The 18,888-nt window shown below is 45.5% G+C and overlaps 1 protein-coding gene across 1 annotated transcript; it reads left to right on the top strand.

Annotated features, from left to right (window-relative positions):
- Positions 1–4,815: 4,815 nt before the first annotated feature.
- Positions 4,816–6,646, top strand: LOC119308490. Its single transcript, XM_037584617.1, has 2 exons — positions 4,816–5,070; positions 5,245–6,646. The coding sequence occupies exon 2, from the start codon at positions 5,297–5,299 to the stop codon at positions 6,314–6,316; it is 1,020 nt and encodes a 339-aa protein (XP_037440514.1). The 5' UTR covers positions 4,816–5,070; positions 5,245–5,296; the 3' UTR covers positions 6,317–6,646.
- Positions 6,647–18,888: the final 12,242 nt, after the last annotated feature.

Genomic DNA, 18,888 nt, shown 5'->3' with positions numbered 1-18,888 from the left:
GACTCCATGGGTGTTAGAATCATTACTATGTAATCTAGATTATTGACTCTAGTGCAAGTGGGAGACTGAAGGAAATATGCCCTAGAGGCAATAATAAAGTTATTCTTTATTTCCTCATATCATGATAAATGTTTATTATTCATGCTAGAATTGTATTAACCGGAAACATGATACATGTGTGAATACATAGACAAACATATAGTCACTAGTATGCCTCTACTTGACTAGCTCATTAATCAAAGATGGTTATGTTTCCTAACCATAGACATGTGTTGTCATCTGATTAATGGGATCACATCATTAGGAGAATGATGTGATTGACATGACCCATCCCGTTAGCTTAGCACATGATCGTTTAGTATTCTGCTATTGCTTTCTTCATGACTTATACATGTTCCTGTAACTATGAGAATTATGCAACTCCCATTTACCGGAGGAACACTTTGGGTACTACCAAACGTCACAACGTAACTGGGTGATTATAAAGGAGTACTACAGGTGTCTCCGAAGATACATGTTGAGTTGGCGTATTTCGAGATTAGGTTTGTCACTCCGATTGTCGGAGAGGTATCTCTGGGCCCTCTCGGTAATACTCATCACTTAAGCCTTGCAAGCATTATAACTAATGAGTTAGTTGTGAGATGACGTATTACAGAACGAGTAAAGAGACTTGCCGGTAACGAGATTGAACTAGGTATTGGATACCGACGATCGAATCTCGGGCAAGTAACATACCGATGACAAAGGGAACAACGTATGTTGTTATGCGGTTTGACCGATAAAGATCTTCATAGAATATGTAGGAACCAATATGGGCATCCAGGTCCCGCTATTGGTTATTGACCGAGAATGGTTCTAGGTCATGTCTACATAGTTCTCGAACCCGTAGGGTCCGCACGCTTAACGTTTCGATGACAGTTTTATTATGAGTTTACAAGTTTTGATGTACCGAAGTTTGTTCGGAGTCCCGGATGTGATCACGGACATGACGAGGAGTCTCGGAATGGTCGAGACATAAAGATTGATATATTGGAAGCCTATGTTTGGACATCGGAAAGGTTCCGGGTGAAATCGGCATTTTACCGGAGTTCCGGGAGGTTACCGGAACCCCCGGGGGGGTTAATGGGCCTACATGGGCCAAGAGGGAGAAGAGGAAGGAGCCAGGAGGGGGCCGCGCGCCCCTCCCCATCCTAGTCCGAATAGGACAAGGGAAGGGGGGCGGCGCCCCCCCTTTCCTTCCCCTCTTCCTCCTCTTTCCCCTTTCTCTCCTACTCCTACATGGAAAAGGGAGTCCTACTCCCGGTGGGAGTAGGACTCCCCCCCTTGGCGCGCCCCCTAGGATGGCGGCCTCCTCCCCCTTGGATCCTTTATATACGGGGGCGGGGGGCACCCCATAGACACACAAGTTGATCTACGGATCGTTCCTTAGCCGTGTGTGGTGCCCCCTTCCACCATATTCCACCTCGGTCATATCGTCGCGGAGCTTAGGCGAAGCCCTACGCCGGTAGAACATTATCATCGTCACCATGCCGTCGTGCTGACGGAACTCATCTCCGGATCCTTTGCTGGATCGGAGGGCCGGAGATCGTCATCGAGCTGAACGTGTGCTGAACTCGGAGGCTCCGTACGTTCGGTGCTTGGATCAGTCGGATCATGAAGACGTACGACTACATCAACCGCGTTGTGCTAACTCTTCCGCTTACGGTCTACGAGGGTACGTGGACGAACACTCTCCCCTCTCGTTGCTATATCATCACCATGATCTTGCGTGTGCATAGGAAATTTTTTGAAATTACTACGTTCCCCAACAACGTACGGCACCTCTGTGTTCAGCACACGTTCAGCACGATGACGCCCGTCGAGCTCTTGATCCAGTTGAGAACGAGGGAGAGTTTCGTCAGCACGACGGCGTGGCGACGGTGATGATGAAGTTACCGGCGCAGGGCTTCACCTAAGCACTACGACGATATGACCGAGGTGTTAAACTGTGGAGGGGGGCACCGCACACGGCTAAGAGATTGTCTGTTGTGCTTTAGGGTTCCCCCTGCCCTCGTATATAAAGGAGGGGAGGAGGAGGCCGGCGGCCAGGGAGGGCGCGCCATAGGGGGAGTCCAACTAGGATTCCGAATCCTAGTAGGAGTCCCCTTCCTTTTCCAAGAGGGGGGGAGAGGGAAGGAGGAGGAGACGCCGCCCCCTCCCTAGTCCAATTCGGACTTGCCATGGGGGGTGGGGGGCGCCCCTTGCGGCCCTTCTCTCCTTTCCACTAAAGCCCACTAAGGCCCAATACTTCCCCGGGGGGTTCCGGTAACCTCCCGGTACTCCGAAAAATACCCGAATCACTTCGGAACCATTCCGGTGTCCGAATATAACCTTCCAATATGTCAATATTTACTTCTCGACCATTCCAAGACTCCTCGTCATGTCTGTGATCTCATCCGGGACTCTGAACAAACTTCGGTCATCAAATCACATAACTCATAATACAAATCGGCATCGAACGTTAAGCGTGCGGACCCCACGGGTTCGAGGACTATGTAGACATGACCGGGACACATCTCCAGTCAATAACCAATAGTGGAACCTGGATGCTCATATTAGCTCCTACATATTCTACGAAGATCTTTATCGGTCAAACCGCATAACAACATATGTTGTTCCCTTTGTCATCGGTATGTTACTTGCCCGAGACTCGATCGTCGGTATCATCATACCTAGTTCAATCTCGTTACCGGCAAGTCTCTTTACTCGTTCCGTAATGCATCATCCCGTAACTAACTCATTAGTCACATTGCTTGCAAGGCTTATAGTGATGTGCATTACCGAGAGGGTCGAGAGATACCTCTCCGATACACAGAGTGACAAATCCTAATCTCGATCTATGCCAACCCAACAAACAACTTCGGAGACACCTGTGGAGCATATTTATAATCACCCATTTACGCTGTGACGTTTGATAGCACACAAGGTATTCCTCAGGTATTCGGGAGTTGCATAATCTCATAGTCAGAGGAACATGTATAAGTCATGAAGAAAGCAATAGCAATAAAACTAAACGATCATAATGCTAAGCTAACGGATGGGTCTTGTCCATCACATCATTCTCTAATGATGTGATCCCGTTCATCAAATGACAACACATGTCTATGGCTAGGAAACTTAACCATCTTTGATTAACGAGCTAGTCAAATAGAGGCATACTATGGACACTTTGTTTGTCTATGTATTCACACATGTACTAAGTTTCTGATTAATACAATTCTAGCATGAATAATAAACATATATCATGATACAAGGAAATATAAATAACAACTTTATTATTGCCTCTAGGGCATATTTTCTTCAGTTACTTGTCTCGATTAATGCGATTAATAGTCGCCGCGACTCCCTGTGGATATGACAACCATGTTTTTCTGTGGGCTGCTCTAAAACCTCTCTTCGTCTGGGCTGACGGAGAAGGCTTCCTGAAGCCCGTGGAGTACAGATGGGCTACAAACTGATGAAACGCAGAGACACTCAGGCGGCCCAAGACCAAAACTCCAAATCCAAGTGCTCACATACCCATGTCTCAAAAGAAATAAGAGTGCTGCCAAACCCTAGTCCATCTTGTGTATGTTTCTTGTACTCTCCCTGTCACTACCGCCGCCGCCTCCTGTCCTTTCCTCTTCGGGGACACCTTTTTAGCACTTAGAAAAAGGAGATGGGCCGGCCCAGTGGGGAGCGCTGCAGGCGCCCGTTTGCAAAATACACATTAACGGGTGCCTACAACGCCAAATAGGATTTGCCGGATATGACAACCATGTTTTTTGTGGGCTGCTCTAAAACCTCTCTTCGTCTAGGCTGACGGAGAAGGCTTCCTGAAGCCCATGGAGTACAGATGGGCCACAAACTGACGAAACACAGAGACACTCAGGCGGCCCAAGACCAAAAATCCAAATCCAAGTGCTCCCATACCCATGTCTCAAAAGAAAAAAAAAGTGCTCCCAAACCCTAGTCCATCTTGTGTATGTTTCTTATACTCTCCCTATCCATACCGCCGCCGCCCCCTGACCTTTCCTCTTCGGGGCCACCTTTTTAACACTTAGGAAACAGGAGATGGGGCGGCCCAGTGGGGGGCGCTGTAGGCGCCCATTTGCAAAATACACATTAACAGGCGCCTGCAGCGCCAAATAGGATTTGCCGGATATGACAACCATGTTTTTTTGTGGGCTGCTCTAAAACCTCTCTTCGTCTGGGCTGACAGAGAAGGCTTCCTGAAGCCCGTGGAGTACAAATGGGCCACAAACTGACGAAACACAGAGACACTCAGGCGGCCCAAGACCAAAAATCCAAATCCAAGTGCTCCCATACCCATGTTTCAAAAGAAAAAAAGTGCTCCCAAACCCTAGTCCATCTTGTGTATGTCTCTTATACTCTCCCTGTCCATACCGCCGCCGCCTCATGTCCTTTCCTCTTCGGGGGCATCTTTTAGCACTTAGGAAACAGGAGATGAGCCGCCCCAGTGGGGGGGGGTGTTGCAGGCGCCCGTTTGCAAAATACACATTAACGGGCGCCTGCAGCGTCAAATAGGATTTGCCGGAAATGACAACCATGTTTTTTTGGGATGCTCTAAAACCTCTCTTCGTCTGAGCTGACAGAGAAGGCTTCTTGAAGCCCGTGGAGTACAGATGGGCCACAAACTGACGAAACACAGAGACACTTAGGCGGCCCAAAGACCAAAAATCCAAATCCAAGTGCTCCCATACCCATGTCTCAAAAGAAAAAAAGAGTGCTCCCAAATCCTAGTCCATTTTCTGTATGTTTCTTATACTCTCCCTGTCCATACCGCCGCCGCCTCCTGTCCTTTTCTCCCTCGCCCCGAGACTTCCTAGGTGCGCCGCCGTGCGAGGCTGCTGGCTGCCGGCCACCACGGCCAGCCAAGAAGTACAAAAGCGTCTCCGACGAGCACGGCGGTACCGCCTTGCCTAGATCTCTTCTCTCTGAGGTCGGCGCCGCCTCGTTCGTCGTCTCCGCCATCGCCGTTGTACAGCTGCCGCCGTGCCAAACCATACCTGACAGTTTTCCGTCGCCCTGGTGAGTTCTTACCCTCTCCCTGGAACAGTTTCTTCCGCACACTGTTGCTGCCAAATTTGGGCGAATTTTAGGTTCCGACTACTGTCCTTTGGGTTCTTGTGAAATTTCAGCATATTGTAATATTATAAATCTGCCGCAATATTGATTTATCTTGTTTCTCTCTTCCCCCACAAGACTGGGAAACACTAAGCAGATCAGGTTGGGATAGATTAAATTCAGAACGAAGATGTGCTCCATGATCCGAAGGTTTGTCCATCTAATTGTTCACGATGTCAAGGGTGGGGCTGGTGGTGGTGGTTACGCCCTGCGGAACATTGATACCAAGCCGCTCTTTGCGGGTATTGGTGGTGGCAGCACGAGTATGGCAGTCACTACTCGATTACCACGCCCAGCTGCCTTCTTTGAGTCTGCTAACACGGACAATAACAATCACACAGAGTTTTTCCTCCTCGGCAGCAAAATTGTTAGTGTCAACATGAACCGGCGCACAGTCTTGTATGACAGTTTGACTTCGGGTATATCTGGTGGACCTGACCTGTGGCATTGTAAGTTCGTCCACCCTGCCTGGGCAGCAATACGAGGCAAGCTCTACATCACCAACATGTTGCCACACAACTACGGCAAGCCCTGTTTAGAGGCACTGCGTTTCGACGACAAGCTTGAGGATTGGCTGTGGGATCTGCTCCCCTCGCCGCCCTTCTTTGACGAGCCGTTCAGGAGTGATAACACCATACAGTGTTACGCAGCCGGGGATGAAGAGAAGATGTGGATATCAACATTGGGCAGAGGCACCTACACCTTCGATGCCGCTACTGCCACATGGTGCAAAGAAGGTGGCTGGACGCTGCCTTTTGAAGGCCGAGTGCAATATATACCTGAGTATGGCATCTACTTTGGATTCTCCAAGAGATTGAACAAGCTGTGCTCGGCTGAGATGATCGCTGGAGCTAAGGCCTCGGAGCCCCCGGTGCACAAGCAAGTATGGGACAATGTTGATGTTTACGTTGGTGAGGGTTGGCATTTGGCCCATTCTTACCTCACCTATCTTGGTGAGGGCAAGTTCTGCGTTACAAGGTTCTATGACACTAGGCGTGAATGGGATGACTGGTGCATTCCTCTGAGCAATGTTGCTGTCATGTCGGCTCTCGAAATGAGACTTGATGCCAACACAGGCGAGCTCAAAATGATCAGAGGGGCTTCCACCCGTTACAAGTTCCCCGACGCAGTGCACGGCTGGGCTCTGTGAGCACCGACACCCACCTTCCGGCCCAATGTACTTCTGCTATAACATGTGAACATGCATGTAATGCCCCAACAAGAATATATGATCAATCTGTGGCACACAGTTGGTTATATTTTTCAAGTGAAATTTGACAGGCTTATCACTTGTTATTGCACCAACAATCGAGTGTCCATGTCGCTATGGTGTTTGTGTTCACATGTCACCCTTTTTTTTTGTATAATTCAACTCGTGTAATGTTTCAGATTCATGATGTGGACCTCTATTCGTATAACACTGTCACTTTTTCAACTTTCAGAAGTGGGTTTTCACCCTTCTTATAAAGGGCTGAAAGTAGACCGGGTTGTGTGCTGACAGATTCAATTGCTTACTCTATGCACCTCGCGTCTTACAATAAAAAGCATATGAGAGCAACGCTGGGTATGTGTTTCGTTACTTTCGTTGGTTTTTGTCTCCATGCATCTGTGGCTCAACTGGGCAGTCTGAGTGGATACATGCAAAAACTGATGTGCATATAATTTGGGAGCACAAAGTTACAGTACAGTCTGAGTGGATACAGGCAAAAACTGATGTGCATATAAATTGGTAGCACAAAGTTACAGTATAGTACATAGGTATAGATCTATCCGTCTACGTGTAACACGGAAGTTCTGTGAAACAACAAGATGAAGTTTACGGAAGTTATGTGAAACAACGAGACAAAGCTAGCGGTCAAATTTCAAACAGTCAAGCGTGTGCGATGGATTGTTGAATTTTCTCGAAACCACCACATGAACCACTTAGTATGATATAAGAGGGAGGTACACATATACTCGATAGTTTGCGAAACAACGAGATGAAGTTAGTGGTCAAAGTAAATTTCAAACGGTCAAGCGTGTGCACTGGATTTGTCGAATTTCCTCGAAACCATCACATGAACCGAAAGTGCTATTCTAAGCTCGAGCTCAGATGCACCCTATATCTCAGTCGTCCAATGGTGCTAAGATTCGCAACAGTCTGTGAATATTTCTATGTATTTTGATTAGTATATCTGAGCTATCTCTGGGCTAGGGTCCACGCACCTGCTACATTTAATGCCACCGTCGCGTCTAGACCCCCACGGCTCAGACGGCCGTTCAAGTTATGGGCTACGGCTCAAGTCTCATCAGCGGCCCGTTGTCCACCAATGATTTTTAAAACCGGTGTACAATGCTTGACCGACCACTGTATCCATTCACTACCTCCTCAACCCTTCATTATCTCCTAACTTGAAGATTCACACACCAGCTACTGCCAGACCGCGAAGAACACCTCCGGGCAGCTCGTCGGAATCACTGCTGACTAGGTACATCGCCCCCACCCGATCTTCATGTTCTGGCTATATTGTTTTGGTAGATCAAGGTTCTTTCTACTCAAATCAGCTGTTCATGCATTTTTCGGCCAGTATGCAAAACTGTATTCTATCAAATATAATTAAGGTATTGATTAGAAGTAAGATCTCATGCTCGACCATCTATTTAGCACTGCCAGATCTAATCAATTATTTAACCATTTACCCTCTTTCAGGGTGTACACTAGCAGGTCTAACTAATTCATTCACAAATATCAACCCATGCAGCAACGTCAATCAAGTATTCTGATCAATCAATGATTTCCCCCTGCATACAAAAACTTGCTGAACAATTTTTCTGCAACCTTTTAAGCTAGACCCACAGGCCACAGCTATCTTTTCAAATCGATGCTTTACATGTTCAATCTAAATGTTTAATTTCTTACAGGGAGCAGATGTCCGGCGAAGGCAGCTGTGAGGGGGAGACCGTGGCTGAAGATGTACCCACACCTAGCCACATATCAGAACAGATTAGAGAACCCCCAGCACAAACTTCACGCATCTTGTTACACATGCCGTAGAAGTTATTCAGTCCTTTGATGAATTTAAGCGATGGCTTGTCACGAGTCCAATGCTGCACAAACTGAATTTGAAATTCAGTGCCTGAAAAATGAGCAAGGTTTATGTCATGAGTTTGAACCATTTCCTGTGAACAATGACCCGACATTTATTTGTTATGCCGTTGTGTGGCCGTACGTCGATTTAAGACAGGGACAAGCCTTATGAATGTACTTACTTGTCAAGGTCCGATCTTGTGCAGCCCAGCATCTTGTTGTAGAAATGAAGCACATTCCTAACACTAGGTTCATTGTGTTTACGCCAAACCTTTTTTGGAAACTTATCACTGTTGGGGAACGTAGTAATTTCAAAAAAATTCCTACGCACACGCAAGATCATGGTGATGATATAGCAACGAGAGGGGAGAGTGTTCGTCCACGTACCCTCGTAGGCCGTAAGCGGAAGCGTTAGCACAACGCGGTTGATGTAGTCGTACGTCTTCACGATCCGACCGATCCAAGCACCGAACGTACCGGGCCTCCGAGTTCAGCACACGTTCAGCTCGATGACGATCTCCGGCCCTCCGATCCAGCAAAGGCTCCGGAGATGAGTTCCGTCAGCACGACGGCGTGGTGACGATGATGATGTTCTACCGGCGCAGGGCTTCGCCTAAACTCCGCGACGATATGACCGAGGTGGAATATGGTGGAAGGGGGCACTGCACACGGCTAAGGAACGATCTGTAGATCAACTTGTGTGTCTTTGGGGTGCCCCCCGCCCCCGTATATAAAGGAGCCAGGGGGAGGAGGCGGCCGGCCTAGAGGGCGCGCCAAGGGGGGAGTCCTACTCCCACCGGGAGTAGGACTCCCTCTTTCCTAGTAGGATTAGGAGAAGGGGGGGGAAGAGGAGGAAGAGGGGAAGGAAAGGGGGGGCGCCACCCCCCTTCCCTTGTCCTATTCGGACTAGGAGGGGGAGGGGCGCGCGGCCCCCTCCTAGCTCCTTACCTCTTCTCCCTCTTGGCCCATGTAGGCCCATTAACCCCCCGGGGGGTTCCGGTAACCTCCCGGTACTCCGGTAAAATGCCGATTTCACCCGGAACCATTCCGATGTCCAAACATAGGCTTCCAATATATCAATCTTTATGTCTCGACCATTCCGAGACTCCTCGTCATGTCCGTGATCACATCCGGGACTCCGAACAAACTTCGGTACATCAAAACTTATAAACTCATAATAAAACTGTCATCGAAACGTTAAGCGTGCGGACCCTACGGGTTCGAGAACTATGTAGACATGACCTAAAACCATTCTCGGTCAATAAACAATAGCGAGACCTGGATGCCCATATTGGTTCCTACATATTCTACGAAGATCTTTATCGGTCAAACCGCATAACAACATACGTTGTTCCCTTTGTCATCGGTATGTTACTTGCCCGAGATTTGATCGTCGGTATCCAATACCTAGTTCAATCTCATTACCGGCAAGTCTCTTTACTCGTTCTGTAATACGTCATCTCATAACTAACTTATTAGTTATAATGCTTGCAAGGCTTAAGTGATGAGTATTACCGAGAGGGCCCAGAGATACCTCTCCGACAATCGGAGTGACAAAACCTAATCTCGAAATACACCAACTCAACATGTACCTTTGGAGACACCTGTAGTACTCCTTTATAATCACCCAGTTACGTTGTGACGTTTGGTAGTACCCAAAGTGTTCCTCCGGTAAACGGGAGTTGCATAATTCTCATAGTTACAGGAACATGTATAAGTCATGAAGAAAGCAATAGCAGAATACTAAACGATCATGTGCTAAGCTAACGGGATGGGTCATGTCAATCACATCATTCTCCTAATGATGTGATCCCATTAATCAGATGACAACACATGTCTATGGTTAGGAAACATAACCATCTTTGATTAATGAGCTAGTCAAGTAGAGGCATACTAGTGACTATATGTTTGTCTATGTATTCACACATGTATCATGTTTCCGGTTAATACAATTCTAGCATGAATAATAAACATTTATCATGATATGAGGAAATAAAGAATAACTTTATTATTGCCTCTAGGGCATATTTCCTTCAGTCTCCCACTTGCACTAGAGTCAATAATCTAGATTACATAGTAATGATTCTAACACCCATGGAGTCTTGGTGCTGATCATGTTTTGCTCGTGAGAGAGGCTTAGTCAACGGGTCTGCAACATTCAGATCCGTATGTATCTTGCAAATTTCTATGTCTCCCACTTGGACTTGGTCCCGAATGGAATTGAAGCGTCTCTTGATGTGCTTGGTCCTCTTGTGAAATCTGGATTCCTTTGCCAAGGCAATTGCACCAGTATTGTCACAGAAGATCTTCATTGGTCCCGATACACTAGGTATGACACCTAGATCGGAAATGAACTCCTTCATCCAGACTCCTTCATTCGCTGCTTCAGAAGCAGCTATGTACTCCGCTTCACATGTAGATCCCGCCACGACGCTTTGTTTAGAACTGCACCAACTTACAGCTCCACCGTTTAATATAAACACGTATCTGGTTTGCGATTTAGAATCGTCCGGATCAATGTCAAAGCTTGCATCGACGTAACCTCTTACGACTAGCTCTTTGTCACCTCCATATACGAGAAACATATCCTTAGTCCTTTTCAGGTATTTCAGGATGTTCTTGACCGCTGTCCAGTGATCCACTCCTGGATTACTTTGGTACCTTCCTGCTAAGCTTATTGCTAAGCATACGTCAGGTCTGGTACACAGCATTGCATACATGATAGAGCCTATGGCTGAAGCATAGGGAACATCTTTCATTTTCTCTCTATCTTCTGCTATGGTCGGGCATTGAGTTTGACTCAACTTCACACCTTGTAGCACAGGCAAGAATCCTTTCTTTGCCTGATCCATTTTGAACTTTTTCAAAATTTTGTCAAGGTATGTGCTTTGTGAAAGTCCTATTAAGCGTCTTGATCTATCTCTATAGATCTTGATGCCCAATATATAAGCAGCTTCACCAAGGTCTTTCATTGAAAAACTTTTATTCAAGTATCCCTTTATGCTATCCAGAAATTCTATATCATTTCCAATTAACAATATGTCATCTACATATAAAACTAGAAATGCTACAGAGCTCCCACTCACTTTCTTGTAAATACAGGCTTCTCCAAAAGTCTGTATAAAACCATATGCTTTGATCACACTATCAAAGCGTTTATTCCAACTCCGAGATGCTTGCACCAGTCCATAAATGGAACGCTGGAGCTTGCACACTTTGTTAGCACCTTTTGGATCAACAAAACCTTCCGACTGCATCATATACAACTCTTCTTCTAGAAATCCATTCAAGAATGCAGTCTTGACATCCATTTGCCAGATTTCATAATCATGAAATGCAGCAATGGCTAACATGATTCGGACAGACTTAAGCATCGCTACGGGTGAGAAAGTCTCATCGTAGTCAACCCCTTGAACTTGTCGAAAACCTTTTGCAACAAGTCAAGCTTTATAGGCAGTTACATTACCATCAGCGTCAGTCTTCTTCTTAAAAATCCATTTATTCTCAATGGCTTGCTGATCATCGGGCAAGTCAACCAAAGTCCATACTTTGTTTTCATACATGGATCCCATCTCAGATTTCATGGCCTCAAGCCATTTTGCGGAATCTGGGCTCATCATCGCTTCCTCATAGTTCGTAGGTTCATCATGGTCAACTAACATGACTTCCAGAATAGGATTACCGTACCACTCTGGTGCGGATCTTACTCTGGTAGACCTACGAGGTTCTGTAGAAACTTGATCTGAAGTTTCATGATCAACATCATTAGCTTCCTCACTAATTGGTGTAGTTGTCACAGGAACCGGTTCTTGTGATGAACTACTTTCCAATAAGGGAGTAGATACAGTTATCTCGTCAAGTTCTACTTTCCTCCCACTCACTTCTTTCGAGAGAAACTCCTTCTCTAGAAAGGATCCGAATTTAGCAATGAAAATCTTGCCCTCAGATCTGTGATAGAAGGTGTACCCAATAGTCTCCTTTGGGTATCCTATGAAGACACATTTCTCCGATTTGGGTTCGAGCTTATCTGGTTGAAGTTTCTTCACATAAGCATCGCAGCCCCAAACTTTAAGAAACGACAACTTTGGTTTCTTGCCAAACCATAGTTCATAAGGCGTCGTCTCAACGGATTTTGATGGTGCCCTATTTAACGTGAATGCGGCCGTCTCTAAAGCATAACCCCAAAACGATAGCGGTAGATCAGTAAGAGACATCATAGATCGCACCATATCAAGTAAAGTACGATTACGACGTTCGGACACACCATTTCGTTGTGGTGTTCCAGGTGGCGTGAGTTGCGAGACTATCCCACATTGTTTCAAGTGTAGACCAAACTCGTAACTCAAATATTCTCCTCCACGATCAGATCGTAGAAACTTTATTTTCTTGTTACGATGATTTTCCACTTCACTCTGAAATTCTTTGAACTTTTCAAATGTTTCAGACTTGTGTTTCATTAAATAGATATACCCATATCTGCTTAGATCATCTGTGAAGGTGAGAAAATAACGATATCCACCACGAGCCTCAACATTCATTGGACCGCATACATCTGTATGTATGATTTCAAACAAATCTGTTGCTCTCTCCATCGTACCGGAGAACGGCGTTTTAGTCATCTTGCCCATAAGGCACGGTTCGCAAGTACCAAGTGATTCATAATCAAGTGATTCCAAAAGCCCATCAGTATGGAGTTTCTTCATGCGCTTTACACCGATATGACCTAAACGGCAGTGCCACAAATAAGTTGCACTATCATTATCAACTCTGCATCTTTTGGTTTCAACACTGTGAATTGTGTATCACTACTATCGAGATTCAATAAAAATAGACCACTCTTCAAGGGTGCATGACCATAAAAGATATTACTCATATAAATAGAACAACCATTATTCTCTGATTTAAATGAATAACCGTCTCGCATCAAACAAGATCCAGATATAATGTTCATGCTCAACGCTGGCACCAAATAACAATTATTTAGGTCTAATACTAATCCCGATGGTAGATGTAGAGGTAGCGTGCCGACCGCGATCACATCGACTTTGGAACCATTTCCCACGCGCATCGTCACCTCGTCCTTAGCTAATCTTCGCTTAATCCGTAGTCCCTGTTTCGAGTTGCAAATATTAGCAACAGAACCAGTATCAAATACCCAGGTGCTACTGCGAGCATTAGTAAGGTACACATCAATAACATGTATATCACATATACCTTTGTTCACTTTGCCATCCTTCTTATCCGCCAAATACTTGGGGCAGTTCCGCTTCCAGTGTCCAGTCTGCTTGCAGTAGAAGCACGCAGTTTCAGGCTTAGGTCCTGACGTAGGTTTCTTCTCTTGAGCAGCAACTTGCTTGCCGTTCTTTTTGAAGTTCCCCTTCTTCTTCCCTTTGCCCTTCTTCTTGAAACTAGTGGTCTTGTTGACCATCAACACTTGATGCTCCTTCTTGATTTCTACCTCTGCGGCTTTCAGCATCGCGAAGAGCTCGGGAATAGTCTTGTTCATCCCTTGCATATTATAGTTCATCACGAAGCTCTTGTAGCTTGGTGGCAGTGATTGGAGAATTCTGTCAATGACACTATCATCAGGAAGATTAACTCCCAGTTGAATCAAGTGATTATTATACCCAGACATTTTGAGTGTGTGTTCACTGACAGAACTATTCTCCTCCATCTTGCAGCTATAGAACTTATTGGAGACTTCATATCTCTCAATCCGGGCATTTGCTTGAAATATTAACTTCAACTCCTGAAACATCTCATATGCTCCATGACGTGGAAAACGTCGTTGAAGGCCCGGTTCTAAGCCGTAAAGCATGGCACACTGAACTATAGAGTAGTCATCAGCTTTGCTCTGCCAGACGTTCTTAACATCGTCAGTTGCATCAGCAGCAGGCCTGGCACCCAGCGGTGCTTCCAGGACGTAACTTTTCTGTGCAGCAATGAGGATAATCCTCAGGTTACGGACCCAGTCCGTGTAATTGCTACCATCATCTTTCAACTTTGCTTTCTCAAGGAACGCATTAAAATTCAACGGAACAACAGCACGAGCCATCTATCTACAAACAAACATAGACAAGCAAAATACTATCAGGTACTAAGTTCATGACAAATTTAAGTTCAATTAATCATATTACTTAAGAACTCCCACTTAGACAGACATCTCTCTAGTCATCTAAGTGATCATGTGATCCAAATCAACTAAACCATGTCCGATCATCACGTGAGATGGAGTAGTTTCAATGGTGAACATCTCTATATTGATCATATCTACTATATGATTCACGCTCGACCTTTCGGTCTCCGTGTTCCGAGGCCATATCTGTATATGCTAGGCTCGTCAAGTATAATCTGAGTATTCCGCATGTGCAACTGTTTTGCACCCGTTGTATTTGAACGTAGAGCCTATCACACCCGATCATCACGTGGTGTCTCAGCACAAAGAACTTTCGCAACGGTGCATACTCAGGGAGAACACTTCTTGATAATTAGTGAGAGATCATCTTAAAATGCTACCGTCAATCAAAGCAAGATAAGATGCATAAAGGATAAACATCACATGCAATCAATATAAGTGATATGATATGGCCATCATCATCTTGTGCTTGTGATCTCCATCTTCGAAGCACCGTCATGATCACCACCGTCACCGGCGCGACACCTTGATCTCCATCGTAGCATCGTTGTCGTTACGCCATCTATTGCTTCTACGACTATCGCTACCGCTTAGTGATAAAGTAAAGCAATTACAGGGCGTTTGCATTTCATACAATAAAGCAACAACCATATGGCTCCTGCCAGTTGCCGATAACTTCGGTTACAAAACATGATCATCTCATACAATAAAATATAGCATCACGTCTTGACCATATCACATCACAACATGCCCTGCAAAAACAAGTTAGACGTCCTCTACTTTATTGTTGCAAATTTTACGTGGCTGCTACGGGCTTAGCAAGAACCGTTCTTACCTACGCATCAAAAACCACAACGATAGTTCGTCAAGTTGGTGCGGTTTTAACCTTCGCAAGGACCGGGCGTAGCCACACTCGATTCAGCTAAAGTGAGAGAGACAGACACCCGCCAGTCACCTTTAAGCACGAGTGCTCGTAACGGTGAAACCAGTCTCGCGTAAGCGTACGCGTAATGTCGGTCCGGGCCGCTTCATCTCACAATACCGCCGAACCAAAGTATGACATGCTGGTAAGCAGTATGACTTGTATCGCCCACAACTCACTTGTGTTCTACTCGTGCATATAACATCAACGCATAAAACCTAGGCTCGGATGCCACTGTTGGGGAACGTAGTAATTTCAAAAAATTTCCTATGCACACGCATGATCATGGTGATGATATAGCAACGAGAGGGGACAGTGTTCATCAATGTACCCTCGTAGACCGTAAGCGAAAGAGTTAGCACAACACGGTTGATGTAGTCGTACGTCTTCACGATCCGACCGATCCAAGCACCGAACATACGGGGCCTCCGAGTTCAGCACACGTTCAGCTCGATGACGATCTCCGGCCCTCCGATCCAGCAAAGGCTCCGGAGATGAGTTCCGTCAGCACGACGGCGTGGTGACGATGATGATGTTCTACCGGCGCAGGGCTTCGCCTAAACTCCGCGACAATATGACCGAGGTGGAATATGGTGGAAGGGGGCACCGCACACGGCTAAGGAACGATCCGTAGATCAACTTGTGTGTCTTTGGGGTGCCCCTCGCCCCCGTATATAAAGGAGCCAGGGGGAGGAGGCGGCCGGCCTAGAGGGCGCGCCAAGGGGGGAGTCCTACTCCCACCGGGAGTAGGACTCCCTCTTTCCTTGTAGGATTAGGAGAAGGGGAGGAAAGAGGAGGAAGAGGGGAAGGAAAGGGGGGGCGCCGCCCCCCTTCCCTTGTCCTATTCGGACTAGGAGGGGGAGGGGCGCGCGGCCCCCTCCTGGCTCCTTCCCTCTTCTCCCTCTTGGCCCATGTAGGCCCATTAACCCCCCGGGGGGTTCCGGTAACCTCCCGGTACTCCGGTAAAATGCCGATTTCACCCGGAACCATTCCGATGTCCAAACATAGGCTTCCAATATATCAATCTTTATGTCTCGACCATTCCGAGACTCCTCGGCATGTCCGTGATCACATCCGGGACTCCGAACAAACTTCGGTACATCAAAACTTATAAACTCATAATAAAACTGTCATCGAAACGTTAAGCGTGCGGACCCTACGGGTTCGAGAACTATGTAGACATGACCTAAAACCATTCTCGGTCAATAACCAATAGCGGGACCTGGATGCCCATATTGGTTCCTACATATTCTACGAAGATCTTTATCGGTCAAGCCGCATAACAACATACATTGTTCCCTTTGTCATCGGTATGTTACTTGCCCGAGATTTGATCGTCGGTATCCAATACCTAGTTCAATCTCGTTACCGGCAAGTCTCTTTACTCGTTCTGTAATACGTCATCTCATAACTAACTTATTAGTTATAATGCTTGCAAGGCTTAAGTGATGAGTATTACTGAGAGGGCCCAGAGATACCTCTCCGACAATCGGAGTGACAAAACCTAATCTCGAAATACACCAACTCAACATGTACCTTTGGAGACACCTGTAGTACTCCTTTATAATCACCCAGTTATGTTGTGACGTTTGGTAGTACCCAAAGTGTTCCTCCGGTAAACGGGAGTTGCATAATTCTCATAGTTACAGGAACATGTATAAGTCATGAAGAAAGCAATAGCATAATACTAAACGATCAACTGCTAAGCTAACGGGATGGGTCATGTCAATCACATCATTCTCCTAATGATGTGATCCCATTAATCAAATGACAACACATGTCTATGGTTAGGAAACATAACCATCTTTGATTAATGAGCTAGTCAAGTAGAGGCATACTAGTGACTATATGTTTGTCTATGTATTCACACATGTATCATGTTTCCGGTTAATACAATTCTAGCATGAATAATAAACATTTATCATGATATGAGGAAATAAATAATAACTTTATTATTGCCTCTAGGGCATATTTCCTTCAATCACCGGTCTCCCCTTTCACTTCAACCCTCACCCCCTTACTAGATACCCTGCCTTTGCCTGTGGGAGCACCAACAGGAGATGGCAGCAGTGAAAGATGGCCAACCGTCTGTCTCAAAAAAAAAGGTGAAAACTTGACTTACTCCTCGCCCTTCAGTCCCCTACATTTTCTGTCTGGGGATGCTCACTTCCGCGCGGTGGTGTGTTCATTCCATGCTCTCCAGGACGTTTGGGACCTCTCGGTGCACTGCCGAGACACAAAACTGAGTCAGCACAAGTTTAGGAGTACATCCAAGAAGCAATACTTTTTGAAAATGTTCTTTTGCCAATAGAACTATAAAGAATCATCATAACCCCAATTAGAATTTCCCCAAATTTATGTCTGAGGTCCTTATCTGCATCACACAAATATTGCTAGGAATGTGCCGCTTAATAAGATATGCCACAACCCACGGATGCTTACGCAGAGCTCTACCCCACAACACTTTTAGAGTTTTAGCCGACTAGTTTAGCCGGAGGCCTTGGCCCAGCATTATCACAAAAGAAATTAAGAGCGCAATGGGGGCAGAAAGCACACTAGTTTCAACAGAAATCCAAATATAACCAAGTTAATTCCACCATTTAACTTGGAAAAAAAGCTAAGAGGCTTGCCTCCATGCATACTATCAAAAGAAGCTCAAGGATAAATTTCTCGCGCGAGTTGTAAGAAATACAAGGTTTTGAGCTGAAATTTTGTACACAGTATGACGGTTATTATCTTGTTAACTCTTGGATATTCACATATCTGTTCCTATGTTTTTCACCATTTAGACTTATTACTAGAACTCAGGGACAACATATATTCAATTATTATCTTCTGACATGTAGTCAGTAACTTGGATGGTTATCACTTAGTAGATTGAGAATATCAGCATCTACATGTGGGAAGGGACTGAACATTTGCTTCCTATGCAACAAAGAATAGGAATTGCTTACCTTTTTTTTGAGCCTGGCATAACCCCTTAAGGAGTTGTTTACCTGAACAAGTGATTGTTTGTACCGCAGTTTGAGCCGACGAAAAACATGCCCGCTTAACGCTGGCGAAATCTCGACGGGTATATGACAAGAGGAGAACTAAGAATAGGAGTTTGGAAGGATAATAATCATGCTATGGCAATAATCTGTTTGCGCATACATGGGAGGAACCTAGGACATTAGCATGCATCAATCTAGCGGCACCAATCCTCAACCTGAAAGGATTACAAATGATTGTGCCATCCAAATCAATTCACTGACCATCAAATTGCAGTCCAAACTGCTACTCATGTACATCTTAATTACACTATATTAAATGTTTCAAACATCAAGCTTTCACAGTAATTCATATCACAGTATCACACTACGCCTAACTGTCGTAAAAAATCAATTCGTACTGTACAGCCTTAATTGATTCACTGGCCATCAAATTGCAATTCAAACTAGTATATCAAGCTTAATTAGATTATATTAAATGTTTCAAGCATCAATCTTTTCACACTAATTCATTTCACACCATGCCTACCTGCCGTCAAAAAATTAACCAACACTTCACGGCCTAGATTGATTCACTGCCCATCAAATTGCAGTTAAAACTACAAAT

The sequence above is a fragment of the Triticum dicoccoides genome, chromosome 5B (assembly GCF_002162155.2).
Source record: "Triticum dicoccoides isolate Atlit2015 ecotype Zavitan chromosome 5B, WEW_v2.0, whole genome shotgun sequence".
In the NCBI taxonomy this organism is placed as follows: domain Eukaryota; kingdom Viridiplantae; phylum Streptophyta; class Magnoliopsida; order Poales; family Poaceae; genus Triticum; species Triticum dicoccoides.
The sequence above is the reverse complement of the archived record's forward strand: the minus strand, read 5'-3'. Positions and strand labels throughout refer to the sequence as shown.

Coding starts and splice junctions, on each gene's coding strand:
- LOC119308490 (XM_037584617.1), top strand. CDS start 5,297: ATGTGCTCCATGATCCGAAGGTTTGTCCATCTAATTGTTCACGATGTC.